General features: G+C 44.1%; 1 protein-coding gene across 2 annotated transcripts in view; it reads left to right on the plus strand.

Annotated features, from left to right (window-relative positions):
- The first annotated feature begins 2,011 nt into the window (after positions 1–2,011).
- LOC111156119 (poly(A)-specific ribonuclease) overlaps positions 2,012–24,906 on the plus strand; it is a 158,265-nt gene continuing 135,370 nt past the window's right edge. Inside the window, exons 1-11 of one of the 2 annotated variants that reach the window (XM_022516750.1) lie at positions 2,012–2,124; positions 2,589–2,666; positions 4,232–4,311; positions 4,791–4,858; positions 4,945–5,026; positions 11,989–12,049; positions 15,877–16,042; positions 18,063–18,128; positions 19,103–19,141; positions 20,718–20,760; positions 21,782–21,862. In XM_022516750.1, the coding sequence (XP_022372458.1) occupies positions 2,106–2,124; positions 2,589–2,666; positions 4,232–4,311; positions 4,791–4,858; positions 4,945–5,026; positions 11,989–12,049; positions 15,877–16,042; positions 18,063–18,128; positions 19,103–19,141; positions 20,718–20,760; positions 21,782–21,862 (783 nt within the window). In that variant the 5' untranslated portion in view covers positions 2,012–2,105. The remainder of the gene's footprint in view (positions 2,125–2,588; positions 2,667–4,231; positions 4,312–4,790; positions 4,859–4,944; positions 5,027–11,988; positions 12,050–15,876; positions 16,043–18,062; positions 18,129–19,102; positions 19,142–20,717; positions 20,761–21,781; positions 21,863–24,906) is intronic. The other variant, XM_022516751.1, reaches the window with a different exon arrangement.

The following is a 24,906-nucleotide window of genomic DNA, read 5'->3' on the forward strand; positions in this document are numbered from 1 at the left end:
CTCCCATTCCATGGGTTGACTTTTTACTTTTTTTTTTTTTTTAAGATTTCATTTATTTATTTGAGGAGAGCACAAGCAGGGTGACGGGGCAGAGGGAGAGGGAGAAGCAGGCTCCCCGTGGAGCAGGAAGCTTAATGCGGGACTCCATCCCAGGATCCCAGGATCGTGACTGAAGCAGAAGGCAGCTGCTTAACTGACTGAGCCACCCAGACATCCCATTTTTTTACTTTGTTGATAGAATCCTTTCATTCATGAGTATTTTAAGTTTTGTTGTAGTCCCATTCATCTGGTTTTTTTTTTTGTTGTTGTTGTTGTTGCCTGTGCTTTGGGTATCATATTTTAAAAAAATCATTGCCAAATCCAATATTATGAAGCTTTTGCCTTATGTTTTATGCTGACAATCTTACACTTTCATGAACTCTTACATTTAGATGTTTGATCTATTTTGAGTTTATTTTTATATGGTATAAAGTAAGGATCCAACTTCATTCTTTGTATGTGGATATCCAGTGTTCCCAGTACTATTGTTGAAAAGACTCTTCTTTTCCCATTGAATGATCTCTACATACTTGCTGTAAATCATACGTCCATTTACACAAAAGTTTATTTTGGGGGTCTCTATTTCGTTGGTTTCTAGGTCTTTATTTATGCCAATACCACTGTTTTGATTACTATAGCTTTGTAGTAAGTTTCATTATTTATCTAAATTACATAGATCTTATTTAAATTATCTAAAATTATTTCAGTTACTTAAAATTTAAATTTAAGTGGCCGTATGTGTCTAGTACTTTCTGTCTGAGACTTCTTAAGCTGCAACAAGAAGGTAGAGAGGATATTTCAAGCCTGAAGTTTGACTATCTGTATTTCCCTTTTTCCCATTCCATCTGAACTCTAGCATTCACATTCACTCTCTGCTGTTCACACTAGGGATAGTGAACATAATTAGCTAAATGTAAATTTCCATTGAATGAGGCAAAGGAAATGAACTCGTGGAGGGAATTGGTGGGGAAAATATGTCCAGACTCTTCTGTATTCTTTAGAGTACTCGATGCTTCCTTTTGGGGAAAAATGGTTATCCTTTTTTCCAAAGACAAACGGATTTTGTACTCAATAAATCTCAAACTAAGAGGTGTGAATGCAGGAGAATTGTGACAAGTCCGAACTCTAATCATATCTAACACTTATTTATACAGTACTCCATAATTCAGACTTTATCTCCACTTATCTTCAGCCCTATTTAGTGGATGAGAAAATTGAGGTTTAGGAAGGTTGAATACATCCCAGACGTAATTAATGGCAGACCTAGCTATTGAAAGAAAGTCTTCTAAACAACTTCAGAGTCGGCTTTTGTGAAAGATGAAAGTGAATTCACTCACTCAACCTACGTTTACTTAGCATCTACTGTGCATCAACACCGTTGTACGCTCTGAGGATCAATCGTATACCCCCAACCGTCCAAACCAGCAAGATCTCCCCAGTCCCTTTGGCTAGTGCGGTAGATAAAGGTCTCAGGTTTGCATGCTCCTCACCTCTCTTAAGTGACCCTCCTTCCTATTCGTCTTCACCGCCCCCCCCAACCTAAATTATTTTCACTGCAGCACCTGGCTCATTGTCTTCACAGCGCTGATTGTGTTCCCAAGTGGCAAGTTTCAGTCCTGCCTGACTTTCCCCTTTTACCCCGTTAAGCTCCAACGGGGCAGAGACTTTCTCTTCTATTCATCCCCGTATCCCCATCCGTTTCAGAGCGCCTGGCACATAATGTTGCCAGGGGATATTTGTTCACCAACTGGGTGTCAAGGCATGAACATTTCTTCGGAAGTTACGGTCCCCACGTCTTGCAAAGCCAGCTAGATCGCATCCCCGGGACTCCCACCACCACCACGCTCCGCTTCTGTCCCTGGAAAGAGTGAAAGGAGCCCAGCCTGGCTCCGCCCCCGCCGCTGACGCAGTTCACGTGACGCGCGCTAGCGCGCGCTGTTTCCGGAAGTCGCCGTCGTGGTCTTCCCCGCTGCTGCCTCCGCTGCTGTTGCGATCCCGGCGGAACTTTGCGAGTAGAACGGCTGAGGCGGGCCCGGGCGGGGCCGGGGTTCAGGCCACTTTGCAGAATGGAGATAATCAGGAGCAGTGCGTGTCCTCCGTGCACCTCCCCGAGTCCCCACGGCTCCCCTCGCCCGGCTTGCTAGGCCCAGACCAGGGCCGGTTTGCTTGGCGGGGCCTGGATTGAGGCAGCCCCTCAGGGGTTGCTTCCTCTTAAGTCTGTGAGCTTTTGGGAGCCCTGTCCCTCTCTGTCCCGTGCACCCCTAGGGGCCTTGTCCTCCTGCCCGGGCATCCCCCAAGGCCGTGTGCCTCTGTGGCCCGTGTGCTTCTGTGGCCCGGGCATCCACAGGGCTTGTCCTGGGCCCTTGACCCCCTCCAACCGTGCACGGGTCTGGGACTTGATACTCTCCGTCTTGTTTATCCCTCTAGGACCTGTCCTCCTCCAGCCCAAGGTCTCAGGATCTCCCCAGCCCTTCTTTCCTCTCCCGTTAGGACCTCGTGGGCAGAAAGCCAGGCCACCGTTTCTGAGCTGCTTCTCGGTTTCTTCACAGATTTTAAGAGTAATCTTCACAAAGTGTACCAGGCCATAGAGGAGGCCGACTTCTTCGCCATCGATGGGGAGTTTTCAGGTATCCCTCGCTTGCAAGCTAGGGGCTAGCAGGGTACAGCTAAGGCTTCTGACTCCCTGCCCTCCCGCCTGCTGGCCGCTCCTCCCTGTTTGTGGCCTTGGGCGTTGTAGGAGTCTACGTTTCCTCTTACACGTTTCAAGGGCGTGGAAGAGGTGCGGTGGGTTTGTGATCATTCGAACTCTGAAAGGTTCCAGATTCAGATCACTGTTTTGGTGCTGCTTGAAACTGACATGCCACGTGGTAGGGTTAAGGTCAGACTTTTTTTGGTGTTTGGTAAAATGTGCATAACATAAAATTTGCTGTCTTAACCCTCTTGAAGTGGTTTTTGTAGTTTAGTGGCATTAAGCACATTCACATCGTCTTCCATCCATCTCCAGAACTTTTTCATTTTCCTGGAACGGAAGCTCTGTACCAGCAGTAACTCTCCATTTTTCCATTCCTGATGCCTCTGGTAGCTATTATTTCTGTCTCTATGAGTTTGACTGTGCTAGGCACTTCATATAAGTGGAATCATAGACTGTTTTTCCCTTGTGATTGACTTTAGGGTCAGGCTTTTGCAGGTAATGAAGGCATTTCTTTATGCATTAGGGGAAGTGTTCATTGCCTACCTCAGTATGGGTCTGTATGTGTGTGTAACACTTGATATCAACACTTAACGATGGCAAAGCTTTTTTTTCCTTTGGGTAGAAAACTAATTTCTGAGTTGTTGAAGTCAGTATGAACAATTGGTGTAGATAGCCTCTTTTGCTACCTGATTTTATGTGTTTAAAAAACTTCAGTCCTTTTTGAAGGAATCCATGCTCGGGTCGCTATGCTAGTTACCTTTAAGCACGAGGTTTCTAGTTGGAGTCAGTTCCCTGGGAAGCTCAGTTTTCAGCAGAAGTAATTTTGGTCTTTGACCTTGAAGATTCTTTTTTTTTTTTTTTTTTTAAAGATTTTATTTATTTATTTGTCAGAGAGAGAGAGAGCGAGCACAGGCAGACAGAGTGGCAGGCAGAGGCAGAGGGAGAAGCAGGCTCCCCACAGAGCAAGGAGCCTGATGTGGGACTTGATCCCAGGACACTGGGATCATGACCTGAGCCGAAGGCAGCTGCTTAACCAACTGAGCCACCCAGGCGTCCCAGACCTTGAAGATTCTTTGTCGTATAAATATTACTCCAAACTATTGACCAAGATTGGTACTCTAACAAGTATTAATTACTTCAGGATCCCAAACAATAATATACTTTAGGATTCCTAAATCATCTGGTTATGCATTCATCCTTTTGAAGGCAGCAAAACTTACTTAATCATAGAGATTGCTTTCTTAAATCATTATTATGGTTTGAAGCCTGTTTTAGACACTAACACTGCCTATTATCAACTTAAAGCATTCACATCTCTAAATTCAGTATTACAGTGTGTTTAGCTTGGTGGCCAGTGAAATTAATTCTCATTTTGAAAAAGTGAAGTAGGGAGTACTTGCGATTAATCATAATTCATAAGAATATGAAATTAGGCGCCATTGAATAGTCGACTGATGTTTTTACACAAGTGTTAAAAAAATGTTCATTTTTAAAAATTAGGAATCAGTGATGGACCTTCGGTAACTGCATTGACAAATGGTTTTGACACTCCAGAAGAAAGGTATCAGAAGCTTAAAAAGGTAAGTGGATGTGCTGTAACATCTCTCCTCACCCCACATTGGTCTTCCTTACGTTGAATTATAAAGAAATGTTATCATTAAACTTGCATGTTAACTTCTCTGCCCCTACTGTGAAATGATATTTTAGTGATGTTAAAAATAACAGCAAAAATAATTGTTTGCTAGAAAACATTTTGGGGAAGGTTTAGTATTTTCAGTGTTAATTTGATTTGTAGGGAATACAGTGTGGTTATTTTAATCATTTGGAAATAGGCCTAATATGATGCTCTGGTTGGTGGATAGGTGCTTAATTGGGAAAGTATTAAGAAACATAAGTAAATTAGTAATACTTCTGATACGTAATTTGTAATCTTTTGTAATTGGAAGTATTCTGCTAGAAGTCAGATTGAGTAGTTAGAAAGCCCATCTGACTGAGAGTACTTTTGCTCATGTTGCATTTACAACACTGATTTGACAGGTGTTTTGTTTCCCTTTTCCAGCATTCCATGGACTTTTTGCTGTTTCAGTTTGGCCTTTGCACGTTTAAGTATGACCACACAGATTCAAAGTAGGTTGTTTTAATAAGCGGTGGATTTTTTTTTTTCCTGGTGTAATGTAACCCACTAAGTCTCCTTTTTGTCTTCTTTCCCGCAGGTATATAACAAAGTCATTCAACTTCTACGTGTTCCCAAAACCCTTCAATAGATCCTCGCCAGATGTCAAGTTTGTTTGTCAGGTTGGTAGCATAATTGACTTTCTTCTGTTACGAAGTGCTGATGGGGCATTGCGGAAATGTGGGATCAGAATTCTTTTTTTTTTTTTTTTTTAATTTATTTGACAGACAGAGATCACATGTAGGCAGCAAGGCGGACAGAGAGAGAGGGGGAGGCAGTCTCCCTGCCGAGCAGAGAGCCCGATGTGGGGCTTGATCCCAGGACCTCAGGATCATGACCCGAGCCGAAGGCAGAGGCTTTAACCCACTGAGCCACCCAGGCGCCCCCAGAATTCTTTTTAAAATTTGGTTCTGCCTTAGACTTTGGGTTTTTAGCAAACCATTTCATGTCTCCGACTTTCAGTTTTAGGGTGGCAAATTAATGACACTGCTCTTTTCTTCTTTCTTTTAGAATCAGGGGTAAGAGCAAGAGACAGGCAGACAGAAACTAGAACCCAAGGTTTATTATTAAGCAAAGCTGATTTTGGGAACATGGCTGTTGTAATGTGTTTCAAACCTACAGATCAGGTCCTTCAGGCTTCTTCCCATCCTATTCTCCTTGTACTCATCTCCAAGAGTAGAGCTCTCTTTTCTAGAGGAACAGAGTATGTGTGCATCCTGTTCCAAAAGAGAGAACCCAGAAGGGGCTAAAGTCATATGCTCATTTCTGTTTCCCTCATTCCCCAGTGAAGAGAGAGAGCCCGTAGTTTCCTCCCGAGGAGGAGAGGGCATGCTCTATGAATCAAGGCAAGGATTCAGGGAGGTCAGCCTTTAGAGTTGTAGTTCATTTCGTAGACCTCAGTAAGTACCAGTTTCCTCTTTCTGTTCTCTTAGTAATCTGTTATAAAGGATAAGGAGGATGTGAGTGAGTGGCCTAGTGTGTGCATACGTGATTAGAGACAAGGGATGATCTTTTTTCCCTTATAATCTTGTGTCTTCACTTCTCTCTCAGCAAAGTTAGTTCATTTGAGTCTTGCCATCCTTCCCTCTGCTTGTAAGTAGGAATGCAGTTAAGAAAGCCTGCGGGGGCGCCTGAGTGGCTCAGTGGGTTAAAGCCTCTGCCTTTGGCTCAGGTCATGATCCCAGGGTCTTGGGATCAAACCCCGCATTGGGCTCTCTGCTCCGCAGGAAGCCTGCTTTCCTCCTCTCTCTCTGTCTGCCTCTCTGCCTACTTGTGATCTCTGTCTGTCAAATAAATAAATAAAATCTTTAAAAAAAAAAAAAATAGAAAGCCTGGAGTGTAAGCTTCCGAGTGACTGAGCCATGCTAAATTATTTCTGTAATAAGGCAAGTGAAATTAGGAGTTAATCCTATGCCTGGGGCTGTAGAGGAAAGGTGAAGGTAATTTTGGTTTTGTAACCTGGTTTCTTAAATAAGCAAGCCTTTATTCTGCATTCAGTTAATAGCCTTTTATCAATTATCTTAGTCGGGGATACTAATTAAACAGTATTTGTAGATTCTTTTCTATTTTATTTATTTTTATTTGTTTATTTGACAGAGAGAGATCAGTAGTAGGCAGAGAGGCAGGCAGAGAGAGAGAGAGAGAGGGAAGCAGGCTCCCCACTGAGCAGAGAGCCCGATGCGGGACTTGATCCCAGGACCTTGAGATCATTGACCTGAGCCGAAGGCAGAGGCTTAACCCACTGAGCCACGCATGTGCCCGTATCTGTAGATTCTTACTGAGGAAAAAAGTGGGCTCCATTTGGCAATTTGTGTGGATAAAGTTTTCCAGTAATACCAGGAGAAGACAGAAATGTTAAGTGGGTTCCATGACATTAGCTGGGCCTCAGTCGGGCAAAAGCAGACATTGGCAATGAGACGCCTTAGGAATGATGCTTTGTTTTAAATACCAACACGAGTGCGGATGCTGCAGATGCGGACCGGAAGTGCATCAGAAGAACTTGGTGTCGTATGAAGCTATTCTGTGGCCACAATCAGAATATTTAATGCAATTCTAGTTGCCACCACTCCTTACAAAACACAAAAAAAAGATGTGATAGATTCGAACAGGCCAGAGACTCATGTCTGAAATGGACAGTGGAGGGGGTGCCTGGGTAGCTCCATTGGGAAAAGGTCCTACTCTTGACTTCAGCTCAGGTCGTGATCTCAGGGTCGTGAGATCGAGCCAAGTCCGGCTCCACACTCAGCATGGAGTCTGCTTGTCCCTCTTCTTCTGCTTCCCCACATCCCCTCACTTGCATACACGTGTATGCACGTGCTCTCTCTCTCTCTCAGAAATAAAAAAATAAAATCTTAAAAAAAATGAAATAAAATGGACAGTGGTAAATGTTACAATTTTTTTAGTCTGGAAAAGCAAAGTCACAGAAAAGGTTTAGACTTAATACGTAAATTTGTGAATTATATGGATTAGGTAAATGATACTATCTTTGAATTTTTGTTTTGTTTTGTTCTCCATCCAAGGTGATTTCTCTTTTGTTCAAAATTCTGGCACTGTTGGGACGTCTGGGTGGCTCAGTAGGTTAAGCGTGTGCCTTCTGCTCAGGTCATGATCCCAGGGTCCTTGCTCAGCAGGGAGCCTGCTTCTCCCTCTCCCTCTGCCTGCCGCTCCCTCTGCTTGTGCACACGGGCTTTCTCTCTGACAAATAAATAAATAAAATCTTAAAAAAAAAGTAAAATTCTAGGACTGCAGCAGACTTGCATCTTGCACAGAAGTTAGCTTCTAAAGTCAAAGAGTGGGGCAAAAATCATGTATAGGCAAAAATCACCTTGGAAATCTCTTATCATCCTTAAAACAGGTAGGGTTGGGGAGTATAGCAACGCGATAGGCTCTTTGAAAAATAAGTGTCTGTACACACAGTAGAGATGCTTACACTCTAGGCAGGCTATGGAAGAATGGGCAAGAACCACATACACTCCCAGGAAGTGTACCCATCCAGTGGGATGGGAGGCATTTACATTACTTAAAAATTTTTCATGAGTACAGTTGATAAATAATATTACATTAGTTTCAGGTGTACAACATAGTGATTGAACATCTCTGTCCTGCTGTGCTCACAAGTGTAGCTACTACCTGTTACCATACAAGACTATGAAAATATTAATGATTGTGTTGGCTGTGCTGTACCTTTGGTTCCTATGACTTCACCATTCCATGACTGGCAGCCTGCGCACTTCCACTCCCTTCTCCCCTTCCCTCTTTCCCCTCTAGGAACTATCAGTTTATTCTCTGTGTCTTAGGCATTTGCCCTGTTTTTATCTCTTTTTCTTCTCGGTGAGCATCAAATGTTGAATTCATTGACGATAATACATAAATGATTGTGAAATAGCAAAATATTGCTGCTGTTTGTAGAGTAAATGAGTTTTTTTTAAACCCTCTTCCTTGTGCCACCTCCTTCCCCATTTCTCTCCTTTTTCCTTTTTTTTTTTTTTTAAGATATTTATTTAAGAGAGAGTGTGAGTGAGAGAGAGAGGGAGCACAAGCGGGGAGGAGAGACAGAGGGGGAGGGAGAAGCACACTCCTTGCTGAGCAGGGAGCCCGACATGGGGCTCGATCCTAGGACCCTGAGATCATTACCTGAGCTGAAGGCAGACGCTTAACCAATTGAGCCACTCAGGCGCCCCTCCTTTTTCCTAACTTTTATGACTTGTATACATACACAGATTTCCTCCACTTATGATGGTGGCATGTCCCAATAAACCCATTGCAAGTTGAAAACATTGTAAGTCAAGACTGCTTTTAAACCCCTGACTTGCTAGACATCATAGAGTAGCCTACCCTATCTTAAGTATGCTCAGAACACTGAAATTAGCCTGCTCTTGGGCAAAATTATCTACCATAAAGCCCATTTTGTAATGTTAAAAATCTCATGTCATTTATTGAATACCATATTAGAGTGAAATACAGGATGGTTGCTTGACTGGTGTGCCTGGCTGGCTCTGTCTGGACCAGGCAATTCTTGATCTCAAGGATTGTGAGTTTGAGCCCTGTGATGGGTTAAAAATGACATCTTTAAAAAGAAAAATAGGAATGGTCTTATGGGTACAGAGTGGTTGTAAGGACTTGTGTTTGCGTGGTTGAGCGGGACCTGCCACTGCCCGGAGTTAGGAGAGAATATAGTATGCTATAGATCACGAGCTCAGAAAAGATCCAAAATCAAAAATAGAAGTATAATTTCTACTGAATGCTTACTGCTTTTGTACCACCGTGAAGTGGAAAAATCCTAAATTGAACCATTGTTAAGTTGGGGACCATGAGTATCCATAGGTCTACACATGTATACCTAACTTTACCTTTTAAAAAAAATATATATAGAATCTTGGTATTCATATTTTATGTAACATGTATTTTCCACTCAACATGGTTTCTTCATATTACACAGTAAGGATGTATGTACTTTAATTGGAATTTAGAAGCTTTCCAAAGGTTCCTTTTTTTTTTTGGAGAGATAGAGAGAGGGCAGGGGAAAGGGCAGAGAGAGTGGGAGAGAGAATCCTAAGCAGGCTTTGTGCCTAGCATGGAGCCTGACATGGGGCTTAGTCTCATGACCTTTGATATCATGACCTGAGCTGAAACCAAGAGTCAGGTGCTTAACCGATTGAGCCACCCAGTTGTCCCAAAGGTTCCCTATTTTAAACGGTATTACAGTCAGTATTCATGTGAGGTGTATCTTGGTGTAAATATAGGACTTTTTTTTTTTTTTTAAGTAAGCTCTGTGTCCAATGCAGGACTTGAACTCAAGACCCTGAGATCAAGAGTTATATGCTCTCCTGACTGAGCCAGCCAGGTGTCACATATATGTAGAAATATTTTTATGGGATTTAAAAAAAATTTTTTAAACATTTTATTTATTTGACAGAGAGAGAGAGAGACAGTGAGAGAGGGAACACAAGCAGGGGGAATAGGAGAGGGAGAAGCAGGCCTCCCACTGAGTAGGGAGTGAAATGTGGGGCTCCATCCCAGGACCCTGCAATCATGACCTGAGCCGAAGGCACATGCTTAACCCACTGAGCCACCCAGGTGCCCTACAGGATTTTTTTTTTTTTAAGATTTTCTTTCTTTATTTATTTGACAGAGAGAGAGAGAGAGAGAGAGAGAGAGATATCACAAGTAGGCAGAGAGAGAGGGATCACAAGTAGGCAGGCAGGGCGGGCAGGAAGCTGTCTCCCTGCCAAGCAGAGACCCCGATGCGGAGCTCGATCCCAGGACCCCAAGACCATGACCTGAGCCAAAGGCAGAGGCTCAACCCACTGAGTCACCCAGGCGCCCCAATAGGTTTTTTACAGATTTCCTAGAAGGGAAATTGCTGACTCATTGGGCATATGCATTTGAAATTTTGATAGCTGCCTGAAATTGTTCTCCCAGATAGCTGTGCTCACTTTTTGAATCCTGAAAATGTTACATTTGGGACAAATAGAAGGTAATGGATACTAAGCCCAAATAGATTTTGTAGGTTTAAGGATTTTTTTTTTTTAAATTATGGTAAATACATAACAAAATTCACCATTTTGAGTAGATTTTTAGAAGATTTTATTAGAGAGAGAGAGAATGAGTAGCAGAGGGAGGAGCAGAGGGCTTGATCCTAGGACCCTGGGATCATGACCTGAGCCAAAGGCAGATGCTTAACCGACTGAGTCCCATGGCTCCCTAAGGATAGTCTTTTTTTTACATCCTGCCATGTTTTAAAAAGAATTTGTGTTGGCTAATAAAGCTAAAAGGGCATTTATCTTTTAGCACAACTCCTAAAAAATGAGTAAAGGAAAAATGGAAAGAAAAGAAAAATGAAGATGTGCTTGGTATGGTATGATTAGAACACAGAATTTGGGCCAAAGAAGGTCTCCACTATTTGTCTCTGTGTCTCCTAGCAGCTAGGACAGGGGAAACACACACACACACCTCTGTGCAAGCAGGATATCAGAACATGCCTCTTTCATTACCGTAAAGAAATCACTGATGTAGAAAAGCCTTGTCTTTGGCTGCGTGTCTCAAGGCAACACTGCCACTGTTGTCATGGGACTGGTACAACGCCCCTCATCTGGGCTGATGGTATCCTGTCTAAGTACAGTTCAGGAAAGGTACTTCCATGAGGAACCAGATCAAAATGACTCTGGTGTGTCACCCTCACTTTCTGACTTAAAACAAGAAAAGAATAGTTAACAGTCATATTTCCTGATCATCAGTCACATCGAGTCAAGACCTTTTTGATTTGCCATTTGTGTATACCATGTATGGTAGTATTTTCTTTTCTTTTCTCTTTTTTTTTTTTTTTTTAGATTTTTTCTTATTTATTTGACTTAAGAGAGAGAGCACAAGTAGGCAGAAGGGCAGACAGAGAAGAGAGGGGGAAACAGGCTCCCCACTAAGCAGAGAGCCTGACGTGGGACTCGATCCCAGGACCCTGAGATCATGACCGGAGCCGAAGCAAGAGGCTTAACCCACTGAGCCACCCAGGTGCCCCTATAGTAGTATTTTCTTAATGTTCATTTCAATGTCTATATTTTGGCTCACTCTGGGTTTGAGATATAATTGTGTAATCAGTCTTGTTCCTGGGAACTTTTCTCTATTTTTGATCTTGGATGTAAAGACCAGCCAGTGAAGATTTTAGGTTTTCACAATCACCCTTGGGGTGGATGTTGACGTGTTACAACTTGCCCACGTGAGCTACTTTAAACTTGAACTGGTGGTGAGAGGCTGTCAGGACATTATATTTCTTTTTATAGTTTCCTCCTCAGTGCACTGATCGGTAGTTTTCTGCCTTTATGGGAGAAGATGTGTTTACCCGTTAGAATTTTCTTAAATATCGTGAAACGAAGCGTATTGGTTTTATAAGCTCTACAGGAGAAGAGCCTAGATAGTTTAAATGAATGGGTCATTTGGCAGCCTTGGAGCAATCCTAATTTTCTGACCTTTGGCATGCCACTTCCTTGGCTGTCTGCCTTGTTTCCGTGTGTGAGTTACCTCACTGCTTCTGTTCACGTATCTGCCGCCAACATCAGCAAAATGTGTGTTCTGTTCCCTCTTGTTTCAGAGTTCAAGCATTGACTTTCTAGCAAGCCAAGGATTTGATTTTAATAAAGTTTTCCGCAATGGTAAGATTATTTATGGCTTATCCCTAGAGCTTGTAAATTTGGGTCTGGATGAGAATGATCTTTTTGGGCCTGCCCTCTGAGACAGAATCTCAGAGTCCTGGTATACCATGTGCAGCCTTAGAATTTTTAAAAAACTCTTTTATTGTGCCTTTTAAAATGTGTAGCCTTGTCTACCGTGAACTGAACGAGAAGAGTAGAGGCCACTCTGTTTCACTCTAACGAGGCCTCACGAACTCCTGATCTTACTGAATGGACTTTATTCTCCCACTGGTGCGACTTCGTGGCCCTCACGGGCCACCTGTGGGGAGCACTGCTCTGTTTTCTTCTAGTGGGACAGGCGGCAGAGTACTTTAAAAAGTAGCTGTATGCTAGTAGTGCTCTCATGAAAAGCTCCCTTTCTCAGGCGACGCTTGCTTCATAATTGGAGGTGGTTTCTCACGGGAGAAAGAAAGTTTGCGTAGACAGCATGGTCACGACAGCTGACTGGGTTGTGTGACAGGTGGGTGGATCCCCCAAGGAAAGGGACTGCGTCTCATTCATTTCAAATCCCCGGGGCAGAGTGCGAGCCCTTAGCTGGGTCAGGGAAATGACCCTAATATTCATGAGGCAATATCTGGTGTTAAAGTCCCCGCCAGAGTGCTTTTCCTTCCTTTATTTCCTGAAAAATGTTTCAGAAAGCCTCTGGTTTTCCCTGCTCGCTGTTTTAAGCACCTGCTGCTCTAAGGTCAGTAACTACTTTTAATTATTCTCACAAATTGTATTCTTTTCCGCTGTGAAGGCAGAATCATTGAGTGAGTTCAGAAGGGAGATTTTTCTCAACAAAAGTGCTAGAACATAGACTCAAAACGTTCTCTTCCTCTCAGCAAGACTGTCTTTTGAACCCTTTAGAACCCATGCTGTGGCGTTTTTTAAATTGTCTCAGTCGTACGGCATCTTAGTTTTTATGGATGATTGTGATTTTTGGAAATACTGGAAAAAAAAGAATTTTGCAGCCCAAACTGCTTAATATTGGGAGTGAACCAGCTGGGTACCACAATTTGGGTGTTTTTAAAAAATTTTTCCTTTTGCCTCATACTTGACTCTGAAAGCTATTGTAAAATACAAGTTCAAAGGGGCACCTGGGGGGCTCAGTCACTTAAGCATCCGACTCTTGATTTGAGCTCAGGGCTTGATCTTAGGGTCAGGAGTTCAGGCCCCACGTTGGGCCCCATGCTGGGTATGGAGCCTACTTAAAAAAACAAATAGGATACAAATTGCAAATGTCGTAAGAGTGCTATATTGGACTAAGTGTAGAAATCTTTTGAAGGAACTACTTTAACCAGCCTCTAAGCATGTTTAGCTTCCAGCCTGATGGTTTTATTTCCACGAAAGGAGAGAAACAGCCAAATTGGAGTGTGCCTCATTCTCCTTGTTTTGGAGCCAGACCTTTGTATATTTTCGTCACAACTGAGTCAGGACTCCCATGACATTTATCATGACCAGACTCATCCCCAGGTGTCCGTTGGTCTCCTTGTTCCCTCACACTACTTGCAAGCCACTTGGGTTCCCTCTTCCCAGGAGCCCCTGTTGGCAGGGATGTTCGGCGTGCCACCACTTCCGTCGCTCCTCTTTCTGCCCATTTCGTGGGTGTGGCATTCAGGACAGCTGTGGCTTTGGTGTACTGTCTTCTGTCTGCTCCTACCTCCCTCGTCATTGTGGGTGATATCAGCATCCACAGGGATGACCAGCAAACGCTCTGTCTTGTCTACTTCTTGACCAGGTGCACAGCAGTCTTGGCTCCTATGTCCCCTCAGCCATCTCTTTCCTCTACCCGTCATGGGTCTTATCACTGCTAACTGTGCCCACCTCCCGCATTTCTCACACTGACAGCACTACCTCTTGTCCTTCTTGCTGACTTCGTCTCATTACACGTGATGTTAACTTGTTTTTTCCATTGTGGAAAAACACATATCACTTATCGTCTTAACCATTTTTTTTTTGAGATTTTATTTATTTATTTGACAGAGATCACAAGTAGGCAGAGAGGCAGGCAGAGAGAGAGAGGAGGAAGCATGCTCCCTGCCGAGCAGAGAGCCGGATGTGGGGCTCCATCCCAGGACCCTGGGATCATGACCTGAGCCAAAGGCGCCCCCATCTTAACCATTTTTAAATATTCTGTTCAGTGATACCAAGGACGTTTGTGTCTTGCAGCTGTTGGCGTTAACGGTGTTGATCACCTTTGTTACCAAATAATTTTAGCAACTCCCGATGATTCTTGCATGGAATGATGAATATTGCTGACAGTCGTGATTTTCCAGTTCCATTGTTGGGAAAAGTTCATTAGTGTCCCATGACTTTTAATGGCTTCCATTATTGTGATGATCCCTAAATGGGGGTCTCAGTACCTTTCTCCTGAATGTTAAGCTTCTATCTACCACGCTTAATTTATATATGCCCTTAGCTGATTTACATATGCGGGAGATAACTTTGGATTTTCACTCCTTGGGCCCAAAACTGTCCTTTACCCAGTGTTCCCCACCTCTGCAAGTGGACCTGCCATCTAATGCTCCTTACACCTAATAGCCTCGGGGTCGTTTTTGATCTCTCTCTTCCCTTCATCCCTCCCTTCCAGTAATATCCGCAGGTTCTCTCCCTCCTCTCACTCTAGTCATTCTCTTCGTCTCTGTAGTCTAAGCTGGGTCACAAAGCATGACCCACTGCCTACTTTGTAAATAAGGTCGTATTTTAAATAAAGTCACGTCTGTTCTTTTACCCTGTATGTATGGCTGTTTTCATGTTGGAAGAACAGAGTTGATTGGTTGTAGCAGCGTTCCCCGTGTGGCCCACAAGCCTGAAACAGTTACTGTGTATTCCCTCCTTACGAGAAAGTTTACTGACCTCCAGTGGAAGCAGTTATCTCTTGCCCGGACAGTTGCTTTCAACTGACTTCCCTACTTCAACCCTCGGAGGAGTCTAAATGATCTCTTAGAAAGAAGCGGATAATGTAATTATCTTGCCTAAAACCTTCTAATGGCATTCCATTGCTCTTAAAAGAAAACAAATTCTTTTTTCCTTTTTAAAGATTTTATTTATTTATTTTTGTGAGAGAGAGAGTGTGTGTGTAAAAGCAGGGAGTGGGGCCGAGGGAGAAGCAGACTCCCTGCTGAGCAGGGAGCTCCATGAAGGACTTGATCCCAGGACTCTGGGATCATGACCTGAGCCGAAGGCAGACGCTCAGCCAGCTGAGCCACCCAGGTGCCCAGGATAGAATTAATTCTTATCCTGGCTTGTAAAGGCCTGGGCAGTCTTGTGCGGTCCTCTCCATGCTGACATTGTGCTGTTCTCCTGCTCATCGTGTTCTGGGCACACCAGCTTGCCTGCTGTTCTGGGAGCAGCCTGCACCCTTCCGTCCTCTGCGTGTTTATACTTGTTCCCTTGCCTGAAATACTCCTCCCCTGGCTCTTTGCCCACCTGAGGCATTCTTATCCTTGGGGTCTTCCCTCACAGTGACCTTGTCTGATCATCTTGTCGAAGGTCTTTCCCTTCACTGCGGGGCAGAATGCGTCTCCTTTCTCCCCTTGAGACCCCCTTGTGCCGGAGACAGCGCCTGGCCAGGTAGAAGTACCAAATAAGCGTTTGCTGGCAGAAGAATGAATGACGGGAGCAAATGAACAGACAGACGTTATTTCAAAATCATTTGCTTTTTCTCTTGATTTTTTGGGATATAGTTACATATATTCAGTCTTTCCCGAGTGTTTTAGATTCACTGGTTTGTTCAAGAATTTTTATGTTAAAATTTTTATGTTTAGTTACCTCTGCTAATGCATTCTTTTTAAAATTACACTTAGGAATTCCGTATTTAAATCAGGAAGAAGAAAGGCAGTTAAGAGAGCAGTATGATGAAAAACGTCTGCAGTCCAATGGCGCAGGAGCGCTGTCTTATGTATCTCCAAACACTTCCAAATGTCCTGTGACAATTCCTGAGGACCAGAAGAAGTTCATCGACCAAGTGGTGTAAGTTCCAGAACAGAAACCGAATGTGCATTATGTAAATGTACGCTGGTGCTGAACTGACAGCTGTGTTTTTTTTATGATTTTATTTATTTATTTGAGAGAGAGAGAGCATGAATTGTTGGGAGGCGCAGAGGGAGAGAGAGAAGCAGACTATCTGCTGAGCAGGGAGCCCGATGGCAGGGCTCGACCCCAGGACCCTGAGATCATGACCCTAGCAAAAGGCAGACGCCCAGCTGACTGAGCCACCCAGGCGTCCCCCAACATCTGTATTTTAAGCTTGAGCTGCACGCACATAGCACATGCAGGGGTGTTAGGGTGAATGGCAGGATTTCATTGTGTCATACCTGAATTGTGTAATCACAGCACATTGTAAAATAGAATTTTGTGTATTGTACTTAGACTTCCCACGTGTCTTGGGCAAGAGACTCTCTCGGCCTGTGGGCATACCCCCTATATGGACGGAGGGCCCCATAAACATCAGCCAGTTTCCCTGAAGGCAGAGGAACAAAACAGGCCCATTTGGATATTTGCAACACATCCATGTTTTTGTTTTGTTTTGTTTTTTAAGGATTTTATTTATTTATTTGACAGAGATCACAAGTAGGCAGAGAGGCAGGCAGAGAGAGGGGAGGAAGCAGGCTCCCCACGGAGCAGAGAGCCTGATGCAGGGCTCGATCCTGGGACCCTGGGATCACGACCGAGCCAAAAGCAGAGGCTTTAACCCACTGAGCCACCCAGGCGCCCCTGTTTTGTTTTGTTTTTTGAATGAAGTTTCTGACTAGCACACCGGCAATTGGAGGGAGCATCTGGTTTTCTTGAGTTTTTGGTATAACTGCTTTACTAGAAAAGTAAAAATTAATATAGTGACTTCATTTTCCTTGAGTGTAGTCGACACAAAATGTTACATGAGTTTCAGGTGTATAACAGTGGTTTGACAGGTTTATATGTTGCGCTGTGTTTGCACATGTAGCTCCCATCTGTCCGGGACCATTGGTGATACTCCTAACGCTCTCCTTTTTATTCGAGTGACTTACTTCATTTTTTTGGTTTTATTTTTTTTAATTTAAATTTGATTAACATATAGTGTATTATTGGTTTCAGAAGTAGAGCTCAGTGATTCATCAGTCTTATATAACACCCAGTGCTCATTACATCATGTTCCCTCCTTACTGTCCATCACTCAGGTATCCCATCCTCCCACCCCCTTCCCCTGTGACTTACTTATTTCCTAACTGGAGGCCTGTATCTCCCTCTCCCCTTCACCCATTTTGCCCAGCCCCCTACCCCTCCTCCCTTAGAAAGGTAAAAATTCAAACCACTTGTTTTGATGAATCCTTGAGAAGTTTCCCTATCTCATGAATAACAACAACAAAAAGACTGTGTCCAAATAAAGTTTTTTTTTTTTTAAAGATTTATTTAGTTTTAAAGAGAGAAAGAGGGGTGCCCGGGTGGCTCAGCGGATTAAGCCTCTGCCTTCGGCTTGGGTCATGATCTCAGGGTCCTGGGATCAAGCCCCACATCGGGCTCTCTGCTTAGCAGGGAGCCTGCTTCTGCCCCTCTCTCTGCCTGCCTCTCTGCTTATTTGTGATCTCTCTCTGTCAAATAAATAAATAAAATCTTTAAAAAAAAATAAAGAGAGAACGAGGGGGAGAGAGGGAGAGAGACAGCATATGCAGGAGGGGCAGGGGGGGAGGGAGAGAGAATCACAAGCAAACTCCGAGCTGAGCAGGGAGCCCCACACCTCAGGACTCAATCTCACAACCCTGAGACCATGACCTGTGACCAAGAGTTGGGTGCTTAACCAACTACACCGCCCCAGGCAATCTCCAAATAAAGTATTTCTCTGGGGAACCATGTATAACTTGTTCAGTGTAGCTAAAAACTTATAACCTGATTGGGTAAAGTTACCGTGACCTATGTCCTTACAGTGAGATTGCTTCTGAGTATGGTTATATTCTGTTGGTCTATGACTTCATTCCTTAAAGATACTGATGGTGATGTTTTCATTCTAATTCCGCAGAGAGAAAATAGAAGATTTACTACAAAGTGAAGAAAACAAGAACTTGAATTTAGAGCCATGTACTGGGTTAGTTGCCCTGAATGTTTTCATGCATTCTCTTTTTGGAGAGGTGGATGATTTCTGGCGTGTGCTCCGTTTTGGTCTTTGAAACACACATTCATAGTCTTGTTATTATTTGTATGTTCCCAGGATGTAAGCACTAACTTTAGCATTAACATAGTGGGGACAATGGTGTATTGAGACACTGAATGAACAGCTTGTCCTATTCTCAGAGGGTTGAGAAAACCCTTGTGCCTCTTTGGCTTTAAGTCAAGCCCCAGAGTGGTATAATTACTTTAGCCTTGAAGAATGGTTAATACCTGACAGCTTAAAGGGAAGCATTCACTGTCAGCCTGCTTCTGTCCTTCTGATTTCTCTGGGCAGCAAAGAGCAGTCAGTGTTCAAAAGAGGCAGTGACTCAAACGCCTTACTTCCCTTTTACTTTGTGACTAGCTTTACAAAAGTGTTTTGGTTTTTTTTTTTAATTTTATTTATTTTATTTGACAGAGTGAGATCACAAGTAGGCAGAGAGGCAGGCAGAGGTGGGGCAGGGGGGGAAGCAGGCTCCCTGCTGAGCAGAGAGCCCGATGTGGGGCTCGATCCCAGGACCCTGAGACTGCGACCCGAGTCAAAGGCAGAGACTCAACCCACTGAGCCACCCAGGTGCCCCCTACAAAAGTGTTTTAATGCATGTGTCTCTCTTAAAGTCACTGGACAGGCATGAGAAGTGATACTGTGGTTGGATGAGTTTTTTTACCTCTTGGGTAAATGGGATGATAATAATAATAATAATAAAAATAATAATAAAGAAGATTCTGATGAACACAGGTGACAAGGGATCCTGCCACCTCAGATAGCCCGCCTGTATTTTGTTGGCATATCATCTGTCACTTCTCATGGACTCACTTTGAAAAATTAAATGTCTTTCCCAAACAGTGTTTGATCGGCTAGGATTTTCTTTTAACGAGCCCAAATTAGGACCTTCTCTTTTCTTCTTATAGGTTCCAAAGAAAACTGATTTATCAGACTTTGAGCTGGAAGTAAGTGTTTATATTATGTGTAAGAGCTCTGTGAGGGGCCCAGGATTGAAAACTGTATACAATCTTTTAGCTCTCTTCTCACTTTTAAGATTGTGCAGCTCTTGGTCATCTGACTGTGTCACACTCCTGGGTCCCGCTTTATTGTGCTACTTCCCCCTACTTCTTAAGTTCCTTACATACCTGCTAATTTCCTTTGCTATTGCTTCTTAGCATGTGCTTTTAAGCCTTTAAAATTTTCTTTTGTCACGTTGGCCTGAAGTCCATTAAGTTCTGGATGTATGGTGTCATGGTCTTTGAAGGTATATGATATAGATGGGGTTTTAAGATCTAGAAAACAGCTAGATGAGTGCTCTTTTTTTTTTGTTAAGGATTTTAATTATTTATTTGGCAGAGATCACAAGTAGGCAGAGAGGCAGGCAGAGAGAGAGGGGGAAGCAGGCTCTCCGCTGAGCAGAGAGCCGGATGTGGGGCTCAATCCCAGGACCTTGGGATCATGACCCAAGCTGAAGGCAGAGGCTTTAACCCACTGAGCCACCCAGGCGCCCCGATGAGTGCTGTTTCTCAAGCAGGGGTTGGACCATGGGTGGGTTTCAGGAGGTCTCTGGATCCCCTGAATTCACATCCATGATCTTGTGCGGTTGTTTTTCTGGAGGTGTTTCTGGTGGTTTCTCTGTATTTTCTTTTTTTTTGGTGGGGGGGAGAGCATGTGTATGTATGTGCATGTGAGGGGGTGGTACAGAGGGGTAGAGGGTGAGGAAGAGAATCTCAAGCAGACTCCATGCTGAGCACAGAGCCTGTCGCAGGACTTGATCTAATGACCTTGAGATCATGACCTGAGCCGAAATCAAGAGTTGGACACTTCACTGAGCCACCCAAGGACCCTCTCTATGTATTTTCAGGTGGATCTCTAGCCCAAAAATTGAACACGAGTGATGAGCAGTTGGATGTTTGTATTTGACGTTGGGGCTGTTATTCTTCCATTAGAATCTATCAGTGATACATACATAAAATTTACTTTGAACAAAACAGGAAAAGGGCCATTGTCCTCTGACTGGGCTCCTTTCCTGTCATGTTACCCTTGCAGTGTACTCCATGTGGGTTCCAGATTCCTCTCCTTGGCTCTTGTAAGCTATATGCCAAACTACGGCAGAATTAACTTTTCTCAAACCTTCTCTACGTATGCCCCATAAGATGGCCTTCACAGTTTCCCTTAGGAAGTAAATGTTCTTATATTTGGAAGCAAGATTTGACTGTGTGGTAATGAGCTGACTGTGTCATGGGGTACATGACACCTCAGAAATTAACTTGAAATTAGCTTAAAAATTAACAGAAATTAACTTTAAAAATTAACTTGAAATCAGATACACTCCTGCCTTTTAAAAAGCAGACGTAGGGAAATCTTGGGAAGCTGGGGTATTATGGACTAGGCTTCCTATAAAGTCTTCATCATAGTAGTATTTATTTTATATTTAATAAAGCTTACTGAACTATAGCTGTAGATTTGCTTTGAAAATACCTAGGGCTTTAGCTGTCATTGTCTCCTCTAGTGATGTCCTGTTGTCTCTCTCTTCTTCAGGTATCCCAAAGGCATCCACGTTGACACTTTAGAAACTGAAAAGGTAACCCCAAGAATTATTGGGCACCAAACCCATGCAGTGATACATTGAACATGCTCAGAGTCAGCATTGACTCCTGGCTCTGCTTCCTGTGAGCTGGGTGGCCTTGGGCAAGTCAGTTCACCTCGGGAAGCCTCGTCTTCCTCATTTGTACTCTGGAGGGGATGCCTGACCGTGACTGTCTGTGCCTGTTTCACACCTGTTTTGTGGTGATCAAGTGGGTCCATGGACACGAACATGCTTTGTAAACTTCAATGTATGCAAATGTTAGTATGCCTTCTGATGATGGCAGAAAGCTGTAGTGCTCTGCATGGAAAAAAAAGGCTTCCTGTTCGGTGGGCTCATGAAATTCATAGAATCTGGGGCATAAGCATAGGCATTGCTGTAGCACATACTCCTGAGGTGTCCTCGTGGACCCCTGATGGGCCATGGGAGGCTGAGGGTGGGTTCCATTAGCAAAAATGCAGAACTGTAGAATTGCGCGGTTGCTCCTGAGTCAGATGTCTGATGAAATAAGAGATGAAGTTATTTGAAAAATCTTGCTGGAAGATAAGTCTCAGACTCAGACACAGCATGTGGTGTGCTTAATTGATACAAAATGGAAAGCATGAGAAAGAAGGGACTGGTTTTCTGAGGGGAAAGCCAGGACTTTTTTTCTTACGTCAGTGAAATACACAGAAATTTAATTTAAAGCCACCTGTTCAGAAATTCACATTCACATGCAGCATAACTTCTTCGTGTTCATCGTGAAACGTATCTTATTCTCACAGTCTGTTGATACTGGAGGTAACCTCTGTTGGGGTGAGTTAATAACACACGAGCAAACGTCACGCATGCGCAGAGGCAGGATTTTGTTTTGTAACCCATCAACTCAGTTTTCGGCGGCATTTCAAAATACTTTCATCAGGTTAGCCCAGGAAGGCGGTGTGCTGGCAAAACGTGTAACTTCGAATGGCAGCTGAATCTGAGTTGTTTGAGGTCAGATTGCCTCTGGAAAGTTGTACGTCTGCTTTATGTTTTGCAGAAAGAGCGCTACATCGTCATCAGCAAAGTAGATGAAGAAGAGCGTAAGAGGAGGGAGCAGCAGAAACTCGCTAAGGAACAGGTGACTGAGTCACGTTCATGTCCTTTGGGTGAGAAGCGACACCTTGATACTGACTTAGGCCTTAGGACCTGTGTTTGTAGGTCCCGTGTCACATTTAGCATCATGAATAGTGTCCTACCGTAGCAGAATTGAGTTGGCAGAAACACCTAGAACAGAATGAGGAAACTTAAGGTTAAAGCCACCAAAGTGAGTCTGACTGTCAATCAGTCTCGAAGAAACCGTCGTCTTGGTCATCATTCGGATTGTGTGTCCCTGAACCGCATGCCTGTTAGCTAATGCTGCTGTGTGTAGCTCTGGGCACAGTTGCTAGTTTCCCTAAAACAAACTGTGAAACCGGTGATGTGACAGATTAGGATGATGTGGTATTTGCATTGTTGGAGCATTGTCACCTGGGTTGCAGTCCAGAGAGCAGATCCCAGGGAGGAGGACTGGAGGCAGGGAGACTAGTTATGCTGTGGACTGACCCCGCTGTGAGATGTTGGGGAGCTGGGATAAGATAGTGTGGAGCAATGTAGGTGGACCCTGGGGAGGTTTAGAAGGTAGAATCAGTGGAAATTGGGATTGGGTATGGTTGGTGAAAGTAGAAGGGAGAAAAGAAAGACACTCAAGCCGGAAATCTGAGCCATTGGGTAGACTGGTGTCAGACGGGGGTGGGCCAGAGTGATCCTGGTAGGGGGACACAGGCAGAGGAGGCCAAGAGCTCCCACATGCATAAGGCAGGGCCACATCTGACTGATTGAGTCAGGAAGGAGGCGGAAAGCCACTGCTGGATTTAGACAACTTATTACTTATACAGAGAAGGAAGAGCAGTCTGTGGCCATCCCACCCTAACCGTGCCGGATGCTCTCTGATCTTGGAAACGAAGCGGGGTCGGGCCTGGTTAGTACTTGGGCAGGAGAAGGAAGGCGGCCAGAGGTACTGGCTGCGTTGGTCCCACCCACCAAAATGACAGCACGGAGACCAGAGGGGCCAGGGGACCTCAGTGTGAGTTGTGCATACCCCATTACCAAGGAGCGTATTCTAGAGGGCAGCTGAGTCCTATTCTGTGCCATAGCTCTCTTCTGCAAAGGGTGGGGGCAGAAAACCCCAGGCCTCATCAGAACCTGGAAGGTGTGAGAAACCCTCGTGCCAGCCTCCCACCTACTCTTCCTGGGTGTTCCACCAACACAGAGACGGGTCGGGACTCAGGCCTTTGCCTGTGTGGAAACGTGCAAAGTCACCAGGCACCACACACAGCTGTCCCCCCACGTTGGACAAGGATTTTACCTTCTGGTTTTTGGTTTTTTTTTTTTTTAAGATTTTATTTATTTATTTGACAGACACAGATCTTAAGTAGATACACAGACACAGATCTTAAGTAGGCGAAGAGGCAGGCAGAGAGAGAGAAGGAAGCAGGTTCCCTGCTGAGCAGAGAGCCTGATGTGGGCCTCGATCTCAGGACTCTGGGATCATGACATGAGCTGAAGGCAGAGGCTGTAACCCACTGAGCCACCCAGGAACCCTACCTTCTGTTTTTTGACCTGATGACATTTTGGATGTCTTGGGATGTCCATGGGTAGGTGTCCTATCAGCAGGCTTGTCCTTCTGGCACACAGGAAAGAACGTGAGCTGAGGGCTAGGTGTGGCTCTCATCGGTTGGGAGATCAGGACCAGGCTGGAGCACCTACCCTGTGCCGAAGAACGAGGATAAGATGGTCTGGGCTAGGTTCCTGAGGGATCTGGCATTTAAATGATAAGCAGAAGTAGGAAAATGTACCCAGAGGGTCTTGTGACCAGCAGCCAAGGGAAGAGAATGTTCAAAGAGGGGAATGTCAACAGAGAAGAAGTTAAGGATAAAGACGGAGTTGTGGCCACTGGGTTTAGCCTTGGGAATAGTTTTCCTCCTCCTCCTTTTTTTTTTTTTAAATAATAATGATTTTTAAGTGTTGCAATAAAAGTTTAATAATGGTTTTGAGAGCTAGAATTCCAACCCAGAGGACAGAGGAGAGAACAAGACAGAAATCTGAGATCCCAGGGAATTGAGATACTTGGCAGGGACCCCAGCGCAGCACTCATCCTTCCACGAATTCAACTGCTCATCTACCTGACAAGAAGGACCTCTGGTTACAAGGAACAGTGAACATTTTGGTGTAGGAGTTAGGGTGAAATTACTTATTCGCCATCTGTAGTGTATTCACCGTGTGTTCAAGCATTATGGTAGGTGTAGAGGGCGTGAGAACAAATTATTTATTTATTTATTTGAGAGAGAAAGCGAGATAGCGAGTTAGCACCGAGCAGGAGGGAGGAGGAGAGGGAGAAGCAGACTCACCGCTGAGCAGGGAGCCCGACACGGGGCTCGATCCCAGGACCCCGGGATCATGCCCTGAGCCGAAGGCAGATGCTTAACCACCTGAGCCACCCAGGCGCCCCAGAATGAATGATTCATGGCTTTTCCTAAGAGTTAACAGTCTGTCTGGGAGAAAGTCCTAAAAAATGTCATTCAGACATTTGCATAGGATTATAAAGTTTTTTTTTTTAAATGTATTCTTAAAAATTAAAAAGAAATTTTAATTGTGGAAGAGTACATATAACAGAAAATTTACTCTCCTGTTTCAAAACGCACAGTTCTGTAGTGTTAAGTGCTTTCCCCTTGTGTAGCCAAACCATCCTTCCCTGTAACCGTTCTCATCCCATTAAATACTAACTGTCTGCCCCCGCCAGCCCCTGCCATCCACCTTCTACTTTGTCTCTGTGGGTCAGACCACTCTAGGCACCTCATGTAAGTGGAATCATCCAGCATTTGTCTTTTAGGGGCTGGTTTAGTTCATTCAGCTCACTGTCCTCCGGGTTCAGCTGTGCAATAGCAGGTGTCAGAATTCCCTTCCTTTTTAAGCTGACTAGTAGTCCACTGTCTGTAGAGACTATGTTTTCTTCATCCATCTGTCATGGACACTTGGTCCTTCTGCATTTTGGTTCTTGTGAATAATGCTGCTCTGATCATGGGTGTGCGGGTATCTCTTGGAGTCCCTGCTTTTAGTTCTCCCGGGTATATACCCAGACGTGAA

The sequence above is a fragment of the Enhydra lutris genome, unplaced genomic scaffold (assembly GCF_002288905.1).
Source record: "Enhydra lutris kenyoni isolate GAN:26980312 unplaced genomic scaffold, ASM228890v2 scaffoldscaffold45, whole genome shotgun sequence".
Classification (NCBI taxonomy): Eukaryota; Metazoa; Chordata; class Mammalia; order Carnivora; family Mustelidae; genus Enhydra; species Enhydra lutris.